Below are 15,862 nucleotides of genomic sequence, written 5' to 3'. Positions count from 1 at the left end.
GCATTACAGATATAGGGGGCATTGGCTTCGCTAACACACCAGTAGTAATGACTGGACACAGGCTGCCGCCAACTCACAACTAGCCTTAAACACGATTTAATTAGCAATTAGAGTTAATTGGGACCCCCCACAGTAATCAGCATCATTCAGTGAACTGGTGAATCACTCAGTCCGGAACTGGTGGTCACAGCTGTGATGCTTTACAACCTGCCTCTGTGCTCCGTCGCCCAGCGATGGTCAGCGGCCGTTCCAGACCACTTTCTTCAAGATGGCGTCGTTGATCTTCAACTAAACTCCTTCTCTACACTCAATCTCTATCAATTTTTTCTTTTTTTATGAACACAGGCTGCCGCCAACTCACAGCTGTCCTGAACACGAGTTAGATGCTCCCCAATTAGTGTGATGACTCACTGGATGATGCTGATTACTGTGGGGGTCCCAATTAACTCTAATTACTAATTAAATCGTGTTTAAGGCTAGTTGTGAGTTGGCGGCAGTCTCTGTCCAGTCATTACTATACTCACACGTCCACAGCGACTTCCATCATTCGTCATCATTGCGTCATCTCCCCAAGAACACACGCGGTCCTCAGGATGCCCTCAAAGTGTCATCACGTCCTCGTCCGTGATGAGATGAACGGAGGAGGTCCCCAGGCTGTCATCATAGGAGCTTCCAGTGACTGTCATTTGCGTACATCCTGCGGTCGTCATCCGGAGGACGAGCACAGGAGAAGGAAATTACTTTAGTACTGCGTTGTGCATTTTAATGCCTGCTAGCAGTTATCAAGTTCCCGATTTATTTCTCATTACCCAATAAAATATCAAAGAAGGAGTGCTCATGCACAAATTTAAAAATACAAACAAAATATAAAATAAAGACAGATATAGGGGTGCAGATACTGAGCTTCGGATTTTAAAGGAATCCGTCCATGTGCTGCGTTTGACGTGCAGTAAAATACAGTTTGCCAGACCTTTCACAGCGGTCTTGTTGCGTGAGTGTCCGCAAAGGGTCCCTGGCAGGAGGTTGCACGGAGCATTTTATTTCCGAAGAGACAAAAAATAATAGCGTTTCACCGCCCAAGCTTCACTTACGATGCATGCCTCAAACCAAAGCAGTAAGAAACACGGACACTACCTTGATAGCGATTTAATACTCCAACGATTTTCTCAGTTCATTGTTGGTTATGTGCAAAATCAAGTTAAACTTAGATACCTCACCCTTTGTTTTGACTGAGATGCGAAGAGGACTCGCGAATCTGCTGAAGTCCGCAAGACAAGCAATAAGTTGTATCTGTTCTGTCTTGGAAAGGAAATGCTGCTACACCATATGCCTTTCTAAGTGACTTCGGTTGTCTTGTGGTCTACGGGCCTTTTATATATATCTCTTTTTTTTTGCTTTCTAAACTGTGATACTTATTGTTTGTGATGAGGAATACGCTGAACAAATACATATGAAAAACCTCAAATGGTAGCTGCTGACCGAGGTTGAAAATATATAAAAAACACACACACGCTGACTGGGTGCTGCAAATGTGCCCTCACCTCCCAAAATAAATAATTCACTGAGATACCTGCTTGCTCCCAGAATTCTACTAGCCGCGTCCTTTGGTAGCTCCCATAGGAGGTCCTGAGGATATGACGGGGAGTCTCACTTTGTCACATTTCTAACAAATTGAGGACCTGGTAGGGAAGTCCTGGGGATGTTATCCCTGTCCGCTGAAGACTTTCCTCGGACGTACACAGGAGGTCACTGTGTTCTTGGGGCTGAAGGGACAAACCAACCACTCTCTCACTCATCCCGCTTTCACTGCGATGGCAGCCTAGGAAGTGAAGAAGGTCTTGGAAAAGCTTGGATTCGAATTGCCGGCCCCTGTCAGTGGTGATGACGGCTGGGACGCCGAAACGGGCGACCCATGTTCCCATGAAAGCGCGGGCGACGGAATCTGCCGTGATGTCTGGGATGGGTTGGGCTTCTGGCCAATGGGTGTAATGATCCATGCAAGTGAGTAAATATCGGAAACCTCTTGAAGATGGTAGTGGCCCAACAATATCGATGTGCACATGCTTGAAACGGTGCTTCGGTGGTGGGAATTTCTGGGGTGATGTGACAACGTGCCGGGTGATCTTCGCCTTCTGGCACTGCAGGCAGGAACGTATCCACTTGCGGATGTCTGAATTGATGTGGGGCCAGATATAGCGTGCAGTGATGAGCGCTACCACAAGTTCAACCAAGATATACTCTGAGTCGTAGCGAGCAATTCCGAAAGACACCCAGCTATCTCAACGATTCATAAGTTATCTCCCTATAAACACCAGATTTCATTGAATGATAGCAGTTGAAGAAAAGGCACTGGCAGTGGGATACGAGCCCACACCCTTTGATTGCCAGTGCGAACAAACTGCATTTAAAGATAGTCTTCCCCCAAGAACACACTGTTATCCCAGGGCTATCCTAAGGTTGTCAGATGGGGACAGGGATGGCATCCCTGGGATATCAAAATCTGATACTCAGAGTATCATAATCGCAGACAGAACATCGTGTCCCATAATATTCCCATATCGATCATCCATGTCCGCATCCTGGGCAGATGTCCTAGGGAAGTCCCATACGGATGTGAATATTTCCCCCTCAAAGGCTGTGCGCGAGTTGTCCGACGATGATCCGACCAGGACTGGAAACGAATGCACCTGCGCTGTGTCACGTGGTCGCAACGGTCGTTGCATGTTGCACTGCGAAGAGCAATCATTGCGCAATCGAAACGACGCGGTAGGGCGTAATCTGTGTGTAGTTTCGAAATGAAAATTGTGTAGGTAGATGGCTAGATTCAGTTTCTTGGCATTTCTTAGTTTATTTTGCAATACGCCATGCTGGAATACGAAAAAATATTATTACTATGTGTCTTTGCACAAGTTTCGCATTCGCAAATATCGTGGGTACGAAACTTGTGCTTGGAATGTTCTGCTAAATCTAGACCAACCGCCCGTGCTGTTTGAATGGGTTTGAGGTGCGATGGTGAAGCGGTCTCTGCGTCTGCTGTGGAAATGTTGATTGGACAGCCTGATTTTGAATGTTCCGATTTTGAACCGATATGTTCCGGAATCCGCTTTTCAGTCTGATAATTCAGGTGAGTTGTTTTCCGCTAGCATCCATGCGCCGTTTGACTGATTTCATGCCACACGAGTGACTCTCCCTTTTCAGGTCATCTGTCTGTAGTGCGAAGCTTCAACCACAATGAAAAGGGCATACCTCGAAACTGCTAAGGTAAGATCAGTTTGGCGTAATGCTTTGTGGTGGTCAAATTTATTCTTAGCGCCTGCTTAAGTGGCCTGCCTTACACCATCAGTTGCTGTTTTTAATGTCGGTTATGCTGAACTTCATGCTGGTGTGCATCTTTTACTTGCTTCGATTTTCCTTGAGTTTCTTTTATCGGAAGATCATACTGCACGGCTCTTGAGACGCATGATTTAAGGGTACTGCACAATGATTTTAGTGCTCATGGCAAACAGCGTCTGCTCACTCTTCACGTCAACAGGCATACATGAAAACCAGATATCGTGGCATTCTTTGAGTAACGCTGTGTAACTAAGTTAGATACTAACATTTCACCTTGGAGGAATATAAGTGTGTTAGTTTTCTTAATATGATTTGTGTGAATCTTCTTTCAAGGATGTATCTCGGATCTCGTCTCACCTTGCGTACAGTTGTGACGCCGCCGACATAGTTGAGGCAAACGACTCTTCCCATCGGAAGCACAACAGAAAGCAAGCACACAAGAAAAACTGAAATTTCGGCACACTGAGTAAGTTAATTGTGTTCCTATCTACCACTTTGGAGGAATATAAGTGCATGTGCTTCAGATTTGATAATGTGATTAGCATGCATGTTCTTTGAAGCCCAATGTACCAACAATAAATGTTCCATCTCAAGCGCTGTCAACTTTCCTTTGATGTTTAGGTTGCTTTACCTGGCATGACGACACGATTCCTGCACAAAAGAGAACACAACGTAGAAGCAATCAAGTCGTGGTTTATAGGATGCATCAGAACACCTGTTGCGAAAGATTCAATGAGTTCCCTACAAGGAAGCATCAAGCTGCACAAATTCAAAAGACTGTTTCACAACATATATTCGTTTATCTGTGGGTGTATGTGTGTGTACAGAGGAGCATGTGCTTTGCATCTTGACTACTCCAATTGTTTTGCCCCATCCCAACATCCTTATTTCTGAGGAATTTACAAAACACTTTTGATCGAGTAATTTTGGGTGTTGGAGAATTGATGCTTAGGGTTTAGCATACATTAAGCATTTAATTTTCCGTAAAGTGTTTTTGTCCCATTCAAGGGATTGAAGAGCACGTTTATGATCTATCACAATATCAGGATTTCAGCATTTGGAAGTGCTACGATTTTTCCCTTTGTTCTGAATCAGCTCACATTACACTTTTCACCGATTCAGTTTGGGATACGTTGAGGTAGAATTTGCAGTTGATTATAATTTACTTCATTACTGAACATTCTATGCATATTTCTGTGTGTGGTACCGCAAAAATATGTGACATATATGTGCTCTGGGAATATAGTTCTGCTGCTGTATGTCGTTCTGTCACTTGTCTGAGAGCTCCTATAGGCTCTGAGAAAAGGCCCATTCAAACATTGCCTTTTATGATTACTTGTTCGATATACTGTGGAGTTTGCCCAAATTTGGCGTGTTACGGGGTTGTAAAATATTCGTGTACCTATATCTTATGTTCTCTATGCATAACAGTGTAACTGTGTGACTGACTGTCCTCATGATTTTTGTAAAACGGAAATTTTCTAATCAAATTTACAACTGGTGTAAAAATGTAGCGTATGGGCTGCCGAATGAGAATTTGCATGTTTTTATATCATGGTCCCACAAGTGTTCGAGGAAAAATATCTTAACAATTACTTCTAAAATCTGCCCAGGAACATGCCGCGACACTCGTAGGCAGGCCTCTCGACTTACGCCACCGACAACTTTGTCGTGTTGTCATTGCGCGATGCATTTCCCTGAAACGTTTAAGGCTTAGGTTAGGCTGAATTTATAACATTACTTCTGTGTGCTGTACAGACATTCGACAAATTCATTTTGTGTGCTGCTTGAGACTGGACATAACTTTCCAACAGTTGTCCACCTGTATATTGTAGCACATGTTCTGATGGACGGTACTGCTGCGGGGTGTAAGCGTCATTGCAACACAAGTGCCATGTATATGTATCATACGTAAAAATAAACCACTTCTGTCCTTTATAGTGATTTAATTCATATAGTGATTAAAAATAAACAAATCATTTCAATTCCAACATGAAAGGGTACTTCCGTCCGTCGTCCGTCACGCAACCCGCATTTTCAAATGGGACCGTCGTAGGAAGTCACTGGGATGATCGAGGAGCTGACAAAACGGTGTCCGTAGGACGTCTTTTGTCCCGCTAGACCCGTTCTGCAGGATGTCCTAATATCCCGTTTAAGACGTCCGTGGGACTTCCGTGGGACCGATTTGTTCTGTCTGGGATACTACCACTTTCGCATATGAGATGACGTCCCCGAGGCTGTCCCTCGCTCATCCTCAGGGACCAATTTAGACAGTTTAAGTACACATGGACGAGAAAGCTTTCCCTCACTTCCAGGGAAGTGCAAATCAAAGCAGGGATGCTTTGATTTGCTTTACTTTGCTATTCCTGGCACGTACACCCGCCAAGTGCTTACAGAAGTTACATCAAATTTTAATGACACCAAAGTTATGGCAGCATTTTTATTGTTCCAGTGATAAACAAAATTTTGTCATGGGTACTAAGTCCGAGAAGCCCACTGAGAAAGGTACTAGAATTATCTTCCGTAGCCACAACAGATACAATATATTGCTTATAACGCGACCCTCAGTAAATTCGAGAGTCCGGCGCACGTGCGACACAAAACGAAAGGTGAGCCGTGTATGTTTCTTTGGATTACGCAAAGAAAAAATACTCAAAGCGAGGAATTTGATTGAAGCATTAGCTCTGCAGCATTCCAAAGTCGATGTTTCTTACTCCCTTTGGTTTAAGACGTTCAGGTAGGACCTTTAAAAGTGAACAGCAGTGCGACAGAATCACGCGTTTCTGTCCTTTCCACGAGAAATGCTCCATGTATCATCGACAGTCCTCCTTTTAGGAGGCAGAGAATTTGACGCTGGACCACCCTTTATTTCAGAAAAATGTCAATCAGGTCCTGGGATCGACCCCCCAAAAAACAAAACAAATGTGTTTAGGGAGTCTGAGCAGGTAAACTAAACAAAGTAATATTTCTCGTCTCGCTAGCTACCTACAGTGACGGGTACAGGACATACCTGAACGACTCTTCACGGACAGTGCGCGAGTATTATCCTCAGGACGTTACGCCTGGGGTTACGCCTCGAAGTACGAGGACACGATGACATTGTGGGGACGTCCTGAGGACTGTGTGTGTGTTCTTGGGGTTGTGTTGTTCACGTTTAAGCTGCTTCAACGTTCCTGACTTGACCTTTGTAGAATATATTATTAGATCCTAATGTGTTTCTTAAGGCACATGTAAGATGACCGAAACAAGACGTCGGCTTGCAATTCATAAAAAAAAAAGAAACAGGACAGGAAAACTCAATGAGAGCAACATGGCCACAGAAATAGTATATGAGTAGTCAAACTAAAACAGATGGTTACTATTTTGCTAAAACCTAGTTAGTTAAGCGCTGGCAGTGGGCTCCGAACTCCTTTATGGTGTGACCTGTTTATTACTTGTTCTCAGAGTGTTGGCATCTCTATCATCCGAATATACTCTCTTGGACGTTACGCTTGTTATCGACTCTTATTACGCTTGTTGTCATTTTTACTGGTAGTCATCAAATGTTAGTGCTTCAGGAATAAGTTTTATCGCGCTCCTGCTGTTTGCTGATTCTGTCTACTGTCTGCAGGCTACGTTATCAATCAAACATGAAGGATGCCGAAAGAGCAAGTCATATCTGTGCGTCAGGACTTTTATTGCAACGAGTTCGTTCTTAACTAGACGGCGTCATTTCCTTCTTCGTACTCGTATTCCCCTTCTGAACTTCGAGGTTCAGGCGGGCGTGGGTTTTTGTTCTCACACGTGATACTTGAAGGCAGGCAGATGCCCCGATCACAAACGCCAATGAAATAGCCGCCATGAGTAACCATATTTGGTGCCACCTAAAGCAAAAAGAAATGAACAATGAAGATAGAGAACAAAGTATGAAGAAATAAGTCACGGTGATCAGCGATGCGCATTGTCGACTGTCATTAAGGCTAGCAATGGGGTTGAGCATCGCCCCTGGCGATGAAACTCCGCGATCATCATCATTAAAATAAAGTAGTAGTAGTAGTTGTTGTTGTTATATCAGCTTCAAAAACGGTGAGTGCTCAAAGAACCAGCGTGTACTACCCACTGCGCGTACACGATATCAGTCGTCCCATATATGATGACGTCATAGCCTAAGCACGATGATTGTCCCATAGAGAAACTATTCTTAGAGCGCTGTTTTAACTACCCGCATGAGTTCTGCGAAGGTTGAAGGAGGATTTACAAAGAAGAGGAGGTCGAGGGGTATCAGGATCTCGAGACAGGGAAGTAAAGACCTGTTTTCATGTGGTTTTTGTTCGAATTATTTAACACTGCGCACTCGACACAAGAGGGACCACAGTCAGCTTCTGCAAGCACGTTTGAGGTCCTCTCAGGTACGGACCTTTCAGCGATTCTCCTCCTACCCAAGCCTGTTCTCATAGACAAATGTATCGAAGCAGGGCTAAGCACCAGCAGCACTAATGACAGGATGATACCGTTCACATGCCACTGGACAGAACGTACGTCTTTTTGTGACAATCAACATGCACAAGTGTCACAAAGAGGCATGTGCCTTACATGTTCAACAAATCAGGGGACAGAACGAGGTCATTTGTGATGATGGTTCGGTGGGACGGTGTTAAGCAGTGAAGATATGTTTCGGTATTGTTGCCTGTGCAGTCGGCCCAGGAGGCACGGTCTCCCTGCGATAGTCATGACGTTGCCTGCCTAAGTGTGGCCGGCTACAGCACGCAGATACATCGTCACCACCACAACCTGTTTTGAAAGTGAAGCGTCCGTCAACTTCATAATCCACTATCTACAAGGCTCAGAGACGTGATGGTGCTTGAAAGGGAATGTTCCGTATAAAGCGAGGTACGTTTGATTCCCAATAAATGCAGGATTTTGTAGACCAGTAGGAAGACCACACGAAACAGCCACTGGCTACTACAGGTGCGTGCAGAGAAGCGGTTGTGGTTGTCGCGCCATTGCTACAGTGTACGACCAGCCTGCACGACTCTAGGCGCTTATCGCACGACTTTGGCCCCCTGAGTGCGCATGTGCCAATGTGATACGAGTATCACTCAATTCCGAACACAAAGCCTTGTGGGGGTTATTAAGCGTATGGCGGCCCGTGGACGACGATGACGCGCCTTGCTGCTACGCGCTACCTTGCTGGATCGTCAGTTCTGTCGGCAACGTCCTCATCACATCCGGCCATCCGGGACATTTAATCACCGCACATAAGGCCTCATTTGGGGGAATAACTTCTCTACATTTGGTGGCCCACACAGCATCTCAATCTGGCAAATAATCTGCCGCCTTCTACCAACGCTATTGCAAATTTTGCAACAGCTTAGACGGCATGCTACCGAGGGTCGAACCCGGGACGCCTCTCAACCCGACAACGCCCCACGCCCGCAAGAATTCTCAACGACAGAAAGCATGCACATTCTTATTTATTCTTTAAGTATGGTGCACCGTATGCGGAAATTTCAGAGCGCGCGCGCGTGGGTTCGGGTAGGGAAAATTAATTCTCGGGACTACCGTCGTGACGTTGCACATATAGTCGTATTCTTTGAAAACATAAAACCAAAAAGTATTATTATTATCATCATCGTCCCTTGCTATGACAGCAGTTGTAGAGCGGGTTGCAATCGTTAAGCAATGATGCTCCTACTCGCAACTCCCGTTTCCTCCAGATCACTCATCAGGTGCAGCGTATAGCGAAGTTAAGTTCAGCGAACCACACTCGGGTTGGTGCCCGATTTCGGCGAAGTAGGGCTAACTTTTGGGGTTCCAGGTACCTAAACCTATCCTGTCGTGCCTTCCGTGTTCCATCATCGTCTTCGATGAAAGCACTCCGACTTACGTAACATGGAGCTCCATCTTGCACAATTCCAAAATAAGTTCCCTGGTTTCCACATCGGTCCACGCAGCTTTCATATATAACATTCGGCTGCAAAATGACAAAAAACAAATTCCGGGTCAGTGCATCCTCTCATGTGTCCGAAATGGTTCATCCGACATTGGAATTAAGTCACAGCGTCCAAACTGTTTCCAGGAGCGTATTTCGAGCATGTCCGGGCTATCTCCGGTTTTAACATTGTGTACATTAAAAGTGTTAGACTTTCACTACAATGTTACTTAAACACACTCTTCTAAGAAATATACCCCCTTCAAAAAAAAAAAAAAAAGAAGAAAGAAGGCAGCACAACAAACTTGCGCTGTGGTTTCACCACTTACAATGCTGTCCTATCCTGAGAGAAAAGGTGAACAGACCTTCGAAGTGAAACATGCCATGGTTAGCGGCTTAGCGCACTTCACTGGTAAGTGAAGCATGGGAAAATTAAAGCATCACTTCCCTACCCCTCAGACGCGGAGCGATGCGGCTGAGGTGCTCGTCGGTAGCAGATGCTCAGATGCGTCAGATGCTCTTCAAACCTGTCCTCCTATTTGTCCCGCCTCCTCTCTACCTTTGCGGACATCAAGCCCTACCCTCCACGTTCACGATGCAGACGCTGTGCCTTCCAGTGCAAAGAGCTGGCCTGAGGAACGCACGTGTTCGTGCGTCGGGACACCGCCGGCGCCCCCTTCACACACCCTACAATGGCACCTGTCTGGTTCTGGACCGGTGCCCCAAGTATTTCCGCCTCCTTTTCCCCGCGACCATAACAATGTCTCCATGGACCGCCTCAACTGGGCATATCTCGAGCCCCCGCTCCTAGATCTCACAGCGATTTCGGGTGATACATCTGGTCATCTGAGCGAGAGCGCCCAGGTCCTGTGCGCGCTGTACACGGGAGTCGCTCTGGAGAGTCATCACCCGAATTTGTTGCAAACCCTACCGCTCTTCTACAAGGGACGCTGCGCTCGCTACACATTGTGCGTTCGTGAATTTCCTGCACCGTCGTTAGCGTCGTCGCGTACTTTCGCCTGTTGTAATCCGGATCACAAGCATGACTTGCGAGATGATGCATTCGCAGATAATGCATTTGTATTATCGGTGTCGATTCAACCTTTATCGCTACTACTTTCGTGAAGATCCATGCCGTCAATGGTAAACACAACAAAGAAACCGATGACAGGCACACAGCCGCAGGAACAATACGCAGCACAGGACACTCGCGAGGCGCATATATGCGCATGCTCGCCGTCGAATGCGGAAGAAGAGAGTTGAGGGCAGTTCTGGCTCAGCCTCTCGCAGCAGGAGCCAAAAAGCTGCTCTTGGGGCTAGCAATCTGCTCCATGGTGCATGACCTGGGCACTCGGCTCTTGGTCCGACAGCACCACCCAAATTTGCCGCTCGGGTTCGGGGGAGAACAAAGTACCCCAAATGCATCACTCAAAATCGCCATCAGGCATTGAACCCCTTCTTCGTCGCCACCGAAAGCTGGGGGCTGATGCAATATTTTTTTCGGGGCGTCAGAGTGCTTGGGGATGCTGAGAAAATCCCCCCCCCCCTCCCGAGTGCTACACCCTATACCACATCTTCCACTGCCGTGGGGATGGGATGAAGAGCCACGTGGCAACCCGCTGCGTTCATCCACTCGGGCATGGTCATCACCCCGGGTGCACGCACCGCCGCATGCTGAGGTTTAATAATAATAATAATAATAATTAGAAGTAAATTTAGACGTAAATCAGCCTATTTGTGTGGCGACATGCTTCACGCGTCGCAGGGTAGGGCTGCGGATAATTTGAACTGGGGTTCTTTTGACGTGCGCCGGAAATCTCTGACACACGATGCTGAGGTTTCGTTTTTCTATCCCCGCTGACATTCCGTCCTTAAACATCGTTCCATTGTGGAGCACAGTCGTCTGTCGTCACTCAATATACAATGTTATTCGTCTGAAATGTCAACAGGGCTGAAACAGTTAGCATTTCATGAACAAGGTCCAGCTTGCGAATTGAGATGTCCCGACGCCTTGATGATTTCTTTACAATGAACGCATAGACTATGAGATGTCTGTTATGCTGGGGTACTTGACCTGGTATACCCAAGGATGTAAAGGACTCCGTTCTGACTATATATCTGTAACGGTAGGGTTCGGAACTCTTGGAAGCATGCACAGGACTCCCACTCTTAGAAAAAGAAAGGTTTGAAAAGGTGGTAAGCGGCTCTCTTACCAACCAAATGCAGACCACCGTTGTGGAAGGGTATAAGGGGACTGTTTACCCCCTTGATTGCGTCGACATCTTTCAGTGTACAACATTCACACAAGTTCACAACAATAATTTCTCGAAGAAATGGCATCATCGTATTTGAGGAGTAATTGAAGTAGAAAGCACAGTCAGCAACACGGTTGTATTTTAATCCGAAATGTTGTCACATGTGGCGGCAGATTTTCCGTTACTACAGTAAGGATAACTCCGAACCCTCACTTGCAAAGTCGCTTGTCAGACGAAGAGAATCTCAGTATTTGGGAAGTCGCAGCCTATTTAATAGTATCTTTTGTCCGACGAATCGCTCCCCATTTGTGATTATATGGCGGTAGTCTGCACGGCATTTCAGCCTAACACCCGTGCTTTGCGCGTGCGGCCTTGCCTGCGAAGTTTGCATGTTTGTAAGCGGGCTAATTTCCTTTGCGTCTTTCCCTTGGTGATCGGTCAATAAAGCTAACTGCTTGATTTCTTGTTCTATGATCTGTAATAACTTGTAAACCCAAATTTCACTGACAAGTTACGACTTCTATATAGATCGAAATGTGCACACAAAAAAATCACGAATTTCATATGCATGTATATATCACACTAAACACGTAAAAAACAAAAAAGAATATAAGACAAGCGCAACAGAACATACACTATGAGCATATTTCGAGGAAGTCGTACTGTTCGCAGCTCAAACGCTATAGGCCATCGAACAATCCATTTGTACTCTTGCAGGGTATAAATTTGACACCCAGGCCGGTAAAGTTAGGACCCACGTCCAGGGCAGAATAGTACCACACTGCCAAAGGGATTCAACTTCACACATTTGCGGACAAACATTTGTCAGAAGCCATTACCAACCTAAAAGGGATAATACTGACCACATTTTCTTTTAAGAGTAGGAGCCATCCATTGGGACCAGCCACAAAACGTCACTCTTGTTTTCCAGTGGCATTTTTTGCAGTTGTCCGTGTAGTTGATTCGAGGTCCGTGGAGTTGATTCGGAGATACATGCGTTCACAACGTGTACCAATGTCGCATGTACAAAGCCGTACTGCTGGCCGTCTCATGTCAGAGATATAAAGCTCCCACAATTTGGTAAAAAATTGTAACCCGAGAAAGGAACAGAGGAGGGACGACACGACACGTTCTCGAGAACGTGTCTTGTCGTCCCTCCTCTGTCCCTTTCTCAGGTTCGAATGTTTCACCGTGTACCAGCTTGCCTGCACCCTTGCCCTTCTCCCATAATTTCCCGCTCTAGCGTGGTAGCCATCATTAGAGATTTCAAACCCTGAAGAAACTATGTTCAGAGATGCGTCAAACTGGAAAGTTTTTATGCATATCGCGACGCCTAGACCGTTAAGGATTACACTCGTACGTCTCTCTTTCGTTCTATCAGTCTATCCAATCAGTGTTTTTCTTATTGAACCCATCTACTAGAGGACGACGTCCATCTAGGTGGCGCACGGCCCGAAGACAAATGATTTGTTATGGGAAAACTTTCTTACTATTGGCACTGTTATACCGCAAACGTCGGGTGGCCAGTAACCATCCTCCTGAAACGAAGAAACTGCAAAAAAGTAAGATTCTTGTTATCAGTCCAGTTGATGACGACAAGAAATCTAATGCAGGGCTCAACTGCATTGCATGCATGGAAAATGCGTAACCCGTTCGCGAACTAGGGCGACGTCATCCCAGCAACACCGCTCTGCCGGTTGGGCTCGTGTTTCTCTTGTGTCCCCTTCTTCGTTTGGGGTGTCCTCGTACTAAAGGTAAAAGTTCACGCTATCTGCACTCGTTTGTAACAAATGACACGCAGTTGAAGCCACGCCACCGCACCAAGGTTATCGGCGGAATACTGGGAAGGGAAGTGAAAAAAAAGGGGGCATGAATACAGGTCCCATTAACCCCATGATGTTGACAGGTACCGATTTCCATGAAAGACTTTTGTGAAACCTGGTTATTCTGGTACATACAAGTTCATGTTATGGTGTCCGACGTAGCTAAGTCCACTGTTTGCTTCAGGCAGTCAATAGTGCATTTCTGCCCAACTCAAAAAGGTTATGCGGTGCTCACGTTAGCTATAGGCTACTTGTAATGACACGTCGAATCACACAATGGTCATATCACTGCTTGTTTCATGGTGAAATTGCATCAAAACTCAAGTTTGCGTGTACCACTTGACACGGTATTGCTCCTATGTACAGTGACATTTCAAGATGCAGCGCTTACATGGCACACTGATTTGTCGTCGTGCACATACTAGGTGTATATCGTGTACACGAACGAGGTTAACGTGTGGGATGAGAGGGTGTATTGTAAATTGCTGCAAATACACTTCCTTTAACATCGTACCACCACCACCACTTCCTTGTAAATAATCTTCTGAATCCCCTCCGTCGCACGCTGATATGGTTCCATGTAGCTGTATGCGTCAACAAGAGTGAAACTTACCGCATGACAGCGTCATGAAAAGAGCGAAACCCCCTACTGCAGTCATGCTCGTTACCGTTTAGTTCCGCTTCGTGAAACGGTTTGTGCTGTGGAAAACGGAACTCACTATTATGACTGCTCTGTATTTGGCGGTTAATCAACGCAACGGCTCAATTACAAAGAATTTGCAGCGAAATGTCTCAATTCTCTCAATTGTCAAACCTTCTAATTCAGTTCAGAGAACCTATGTGTAACCTATAAGTTCTCCATGACAAGAAATCTGCGCTTACGAATGACGGTGAGAACAATACAAGGTTGTTTTAACATTTGCGGTAACATATGTGTCTGAAATGTAGCCATGGCAGTAATAAGGAACTCGTTGTGGTAATTGAATTGATTTGTTTTATGGACACTTGTTTCAGTCAAAACGCTCTGTTTCCTGGTTATGTGGGCAATAGGCTTCCAATTAATTTATTTGCAGTTCGGTGGCCATGGCAACAAGATGAATAGCTGCAAGGGTACCTCATGAGGCCTTGACCCCCACTTTACTTCACACAGTACATCTCTAGCCCACCACTGATACCGTTGCCCTAAAGTGCTACACAGCAGAGTTGCGGAATTAGGTGGGCCGTTCCATTCCAGTTCCATTCGAGGGTTGGAGATATGTGCAAATTCCATTCCTTTCAATTCCTCAGAGTGGAGGGCTATGCTCAATTCCCATGCCTGGAACAGCTTGGCAGCGCCCATTCCGAATTCGGGAACAAACAAACAAGACAATATGAATGAAATAGGTAAGAAGTCTGATACTTGCCAGCCGAGCAGTGCAGGTGTGGGTGATGTCATCCGGAACTAGTCTCTTTTAGTTTCTAGCTAGTTTATTACTTCTAATTCTAGTTAAGAACTTATTTTAGTGTAGTAACCAGTTTCTTTTAGCTCCCAACCAGTTTCTTACTTCACTCTAAGAAAAAAAGGTTTGTTTTTTTACCTTTTGGGGTAGAAGTGCGTTGTCCCAAATTTTCAACCTTTTTGGGGTAGAAAATGAGGGGTAGAAGCAGTTCTACCCCATCACTTCTACCCCAGAGGTAGAACAGACCTACCCCATAGTGGGCTGGCAGTTCTACCCCCTTCGTTGAAGAGTTCTATCCGTCCACGGTTGAGTATTATGCCCTTTAAGGCATATGTGTTATACCTCATGGGGGAGCTACGTCTACCTCGAGTAGGCGAAATTTGCGGAGGGACGGAGGGACTTTCGCGGAGGGATGTTCTACCCTTGGTAGAAGTGACCTGCCCTACAGGGCTATAAATTTCCACTCCTGAAGGAAGCAACGGAGATATTTTTCTACCTTAGAAGTGATATACTTTTGCCGGTGGGGAGGGATATTTCACACGCTTCGGGAGAAGCATTTGCCACCATATGTATAGAAATCTTCTTCCCTTGCAATGAGAACTGTTCCCTCTGTTGGGGTGCACGTGAGGCTAACAGTAACGACATGCAGTTAATGAATGCTGTTCCGAAGTGGATAACATTGACGCACACCGAAAAGGCTGTTACAAATTACAAATCTTTATTTTGCACAATCTACTTCAATGAAGACACAGCAGCTTTATCAGATGGGCTCACCAATGCGAGGGGTACATTCATTAATTTGTGGAGCACTTGCAGTGTAGAAGCGGACTTCGGCATGAATTCGATGTCCATAAGCCAGTAAAGCGAGAAGAGGGTCCACACAGGCTCCTTCAAGCTGGACATCCCAATGGTCTCCTTCTCCAGGCATAACAGCGCTCGCCCCGGATGGAATACTTCCCGGGAAAAGCACACCACGTGACAGACATGTTCGTTCTCCACCTAGAAAGATACCAGAATACATAGACAAAATCTTCCAAGTATATTCAGCAGGACGTTATCTTCGCGGTCGCTCTAGAGACACCAATAATAAAGTACGAAAAA

General features: G+C 45.7%; 1 protein-coding gene and 1 long non-coding RNA gene across 3 annotated transcripts; one reads left to right on the top strand and one right to left on the bottom strand.

Moving 5' to 3' along the window:
* Window positions 1-6,988: 6,988 nt before the first annotated feature.
* On the bottom strand, window positions 6,989-14,054 carry LOC135388263 (uncharacterized). The gene is made up of 4 exons (XM_064617695.1): window positions 13,936-14,054; window positions 12,990-13,051; window positions 9,200-9,286; window positions 6,989-7,196 (listed from the first exon to the last, which is right to left on the bottom strand). The coding sequence occupies exons 1-4, from the start codon at window positions 13,979-13,981 to the stop codon at window positions 7,032-7,034; spliced, it is 360 nt and encodes a 119-aa protein (XP_064473765.1). The 5' UTR covers window positions 13,982-14,054; the 3' UTR covers window positions 6,989-7,031.
* LOC135388264 (uncharacterized) lies at window positions 7,589-15,862 on the top strand. 2 transcript variants are annotated; one of them, XR_010421317.1, is made up of 5 exons: window positions 7,589-8,202; window positions 13,113-13,253; window positions 14,396-14,537; window positions 14,610-14,705; window positions 15,578-15,862. It is a non-coding gene; the product is annotated as an uncharacterized LOC135388264 (long non-coding RNA). The 2 variants fall into 2 exon arrangements; XR_010421318.1 differs by lacking the exon at window positions 13,113-13,253.

Source organism: Ornithodoros turicata, chromosome 3 (genome assembly GCF_037126465.1).
Source record: "Ornithodoros turicata isolate Travis chromosome 3, ASM3712646v1, whole genome shotgun sequence".
NCBI lineage: Eukaryota > Metazoa > Arthropoda > Arachnida > Ixodida > Argasidae > Ornithodoros > Ornithodoros turicata.
Note: the sequence above shows the minus strand (reverse complement) of the source record. Positions and strands in the feature narration are given on the sequence as shown.

Excerpts from the sequence above, each read along its gene's own strand:
- LOC135388263 (XM_064617695.1), bottom strand. The coding sequence starts at position 13,981 with ATGACTGCAGTAGGGGGTTTCGCTCTTTTCATGACGCTGTCATGCG. Across the intron at positions 13,052-13,935 it reads TTTCATGACGCTGTCATGCG|TTTCTTCGTTTCAGGAGGAT; the intron begins GTAAGTTTCACT and ends ACTTTTTTGCAG. Across the intron at positions 9,287-12,989 it reads GCGGTATAACAGTGCCAATA|CCGAATGTTATATATGAAAG; the intron begins GTAAGAAAGTTT and ends GTCATTTTGCAG.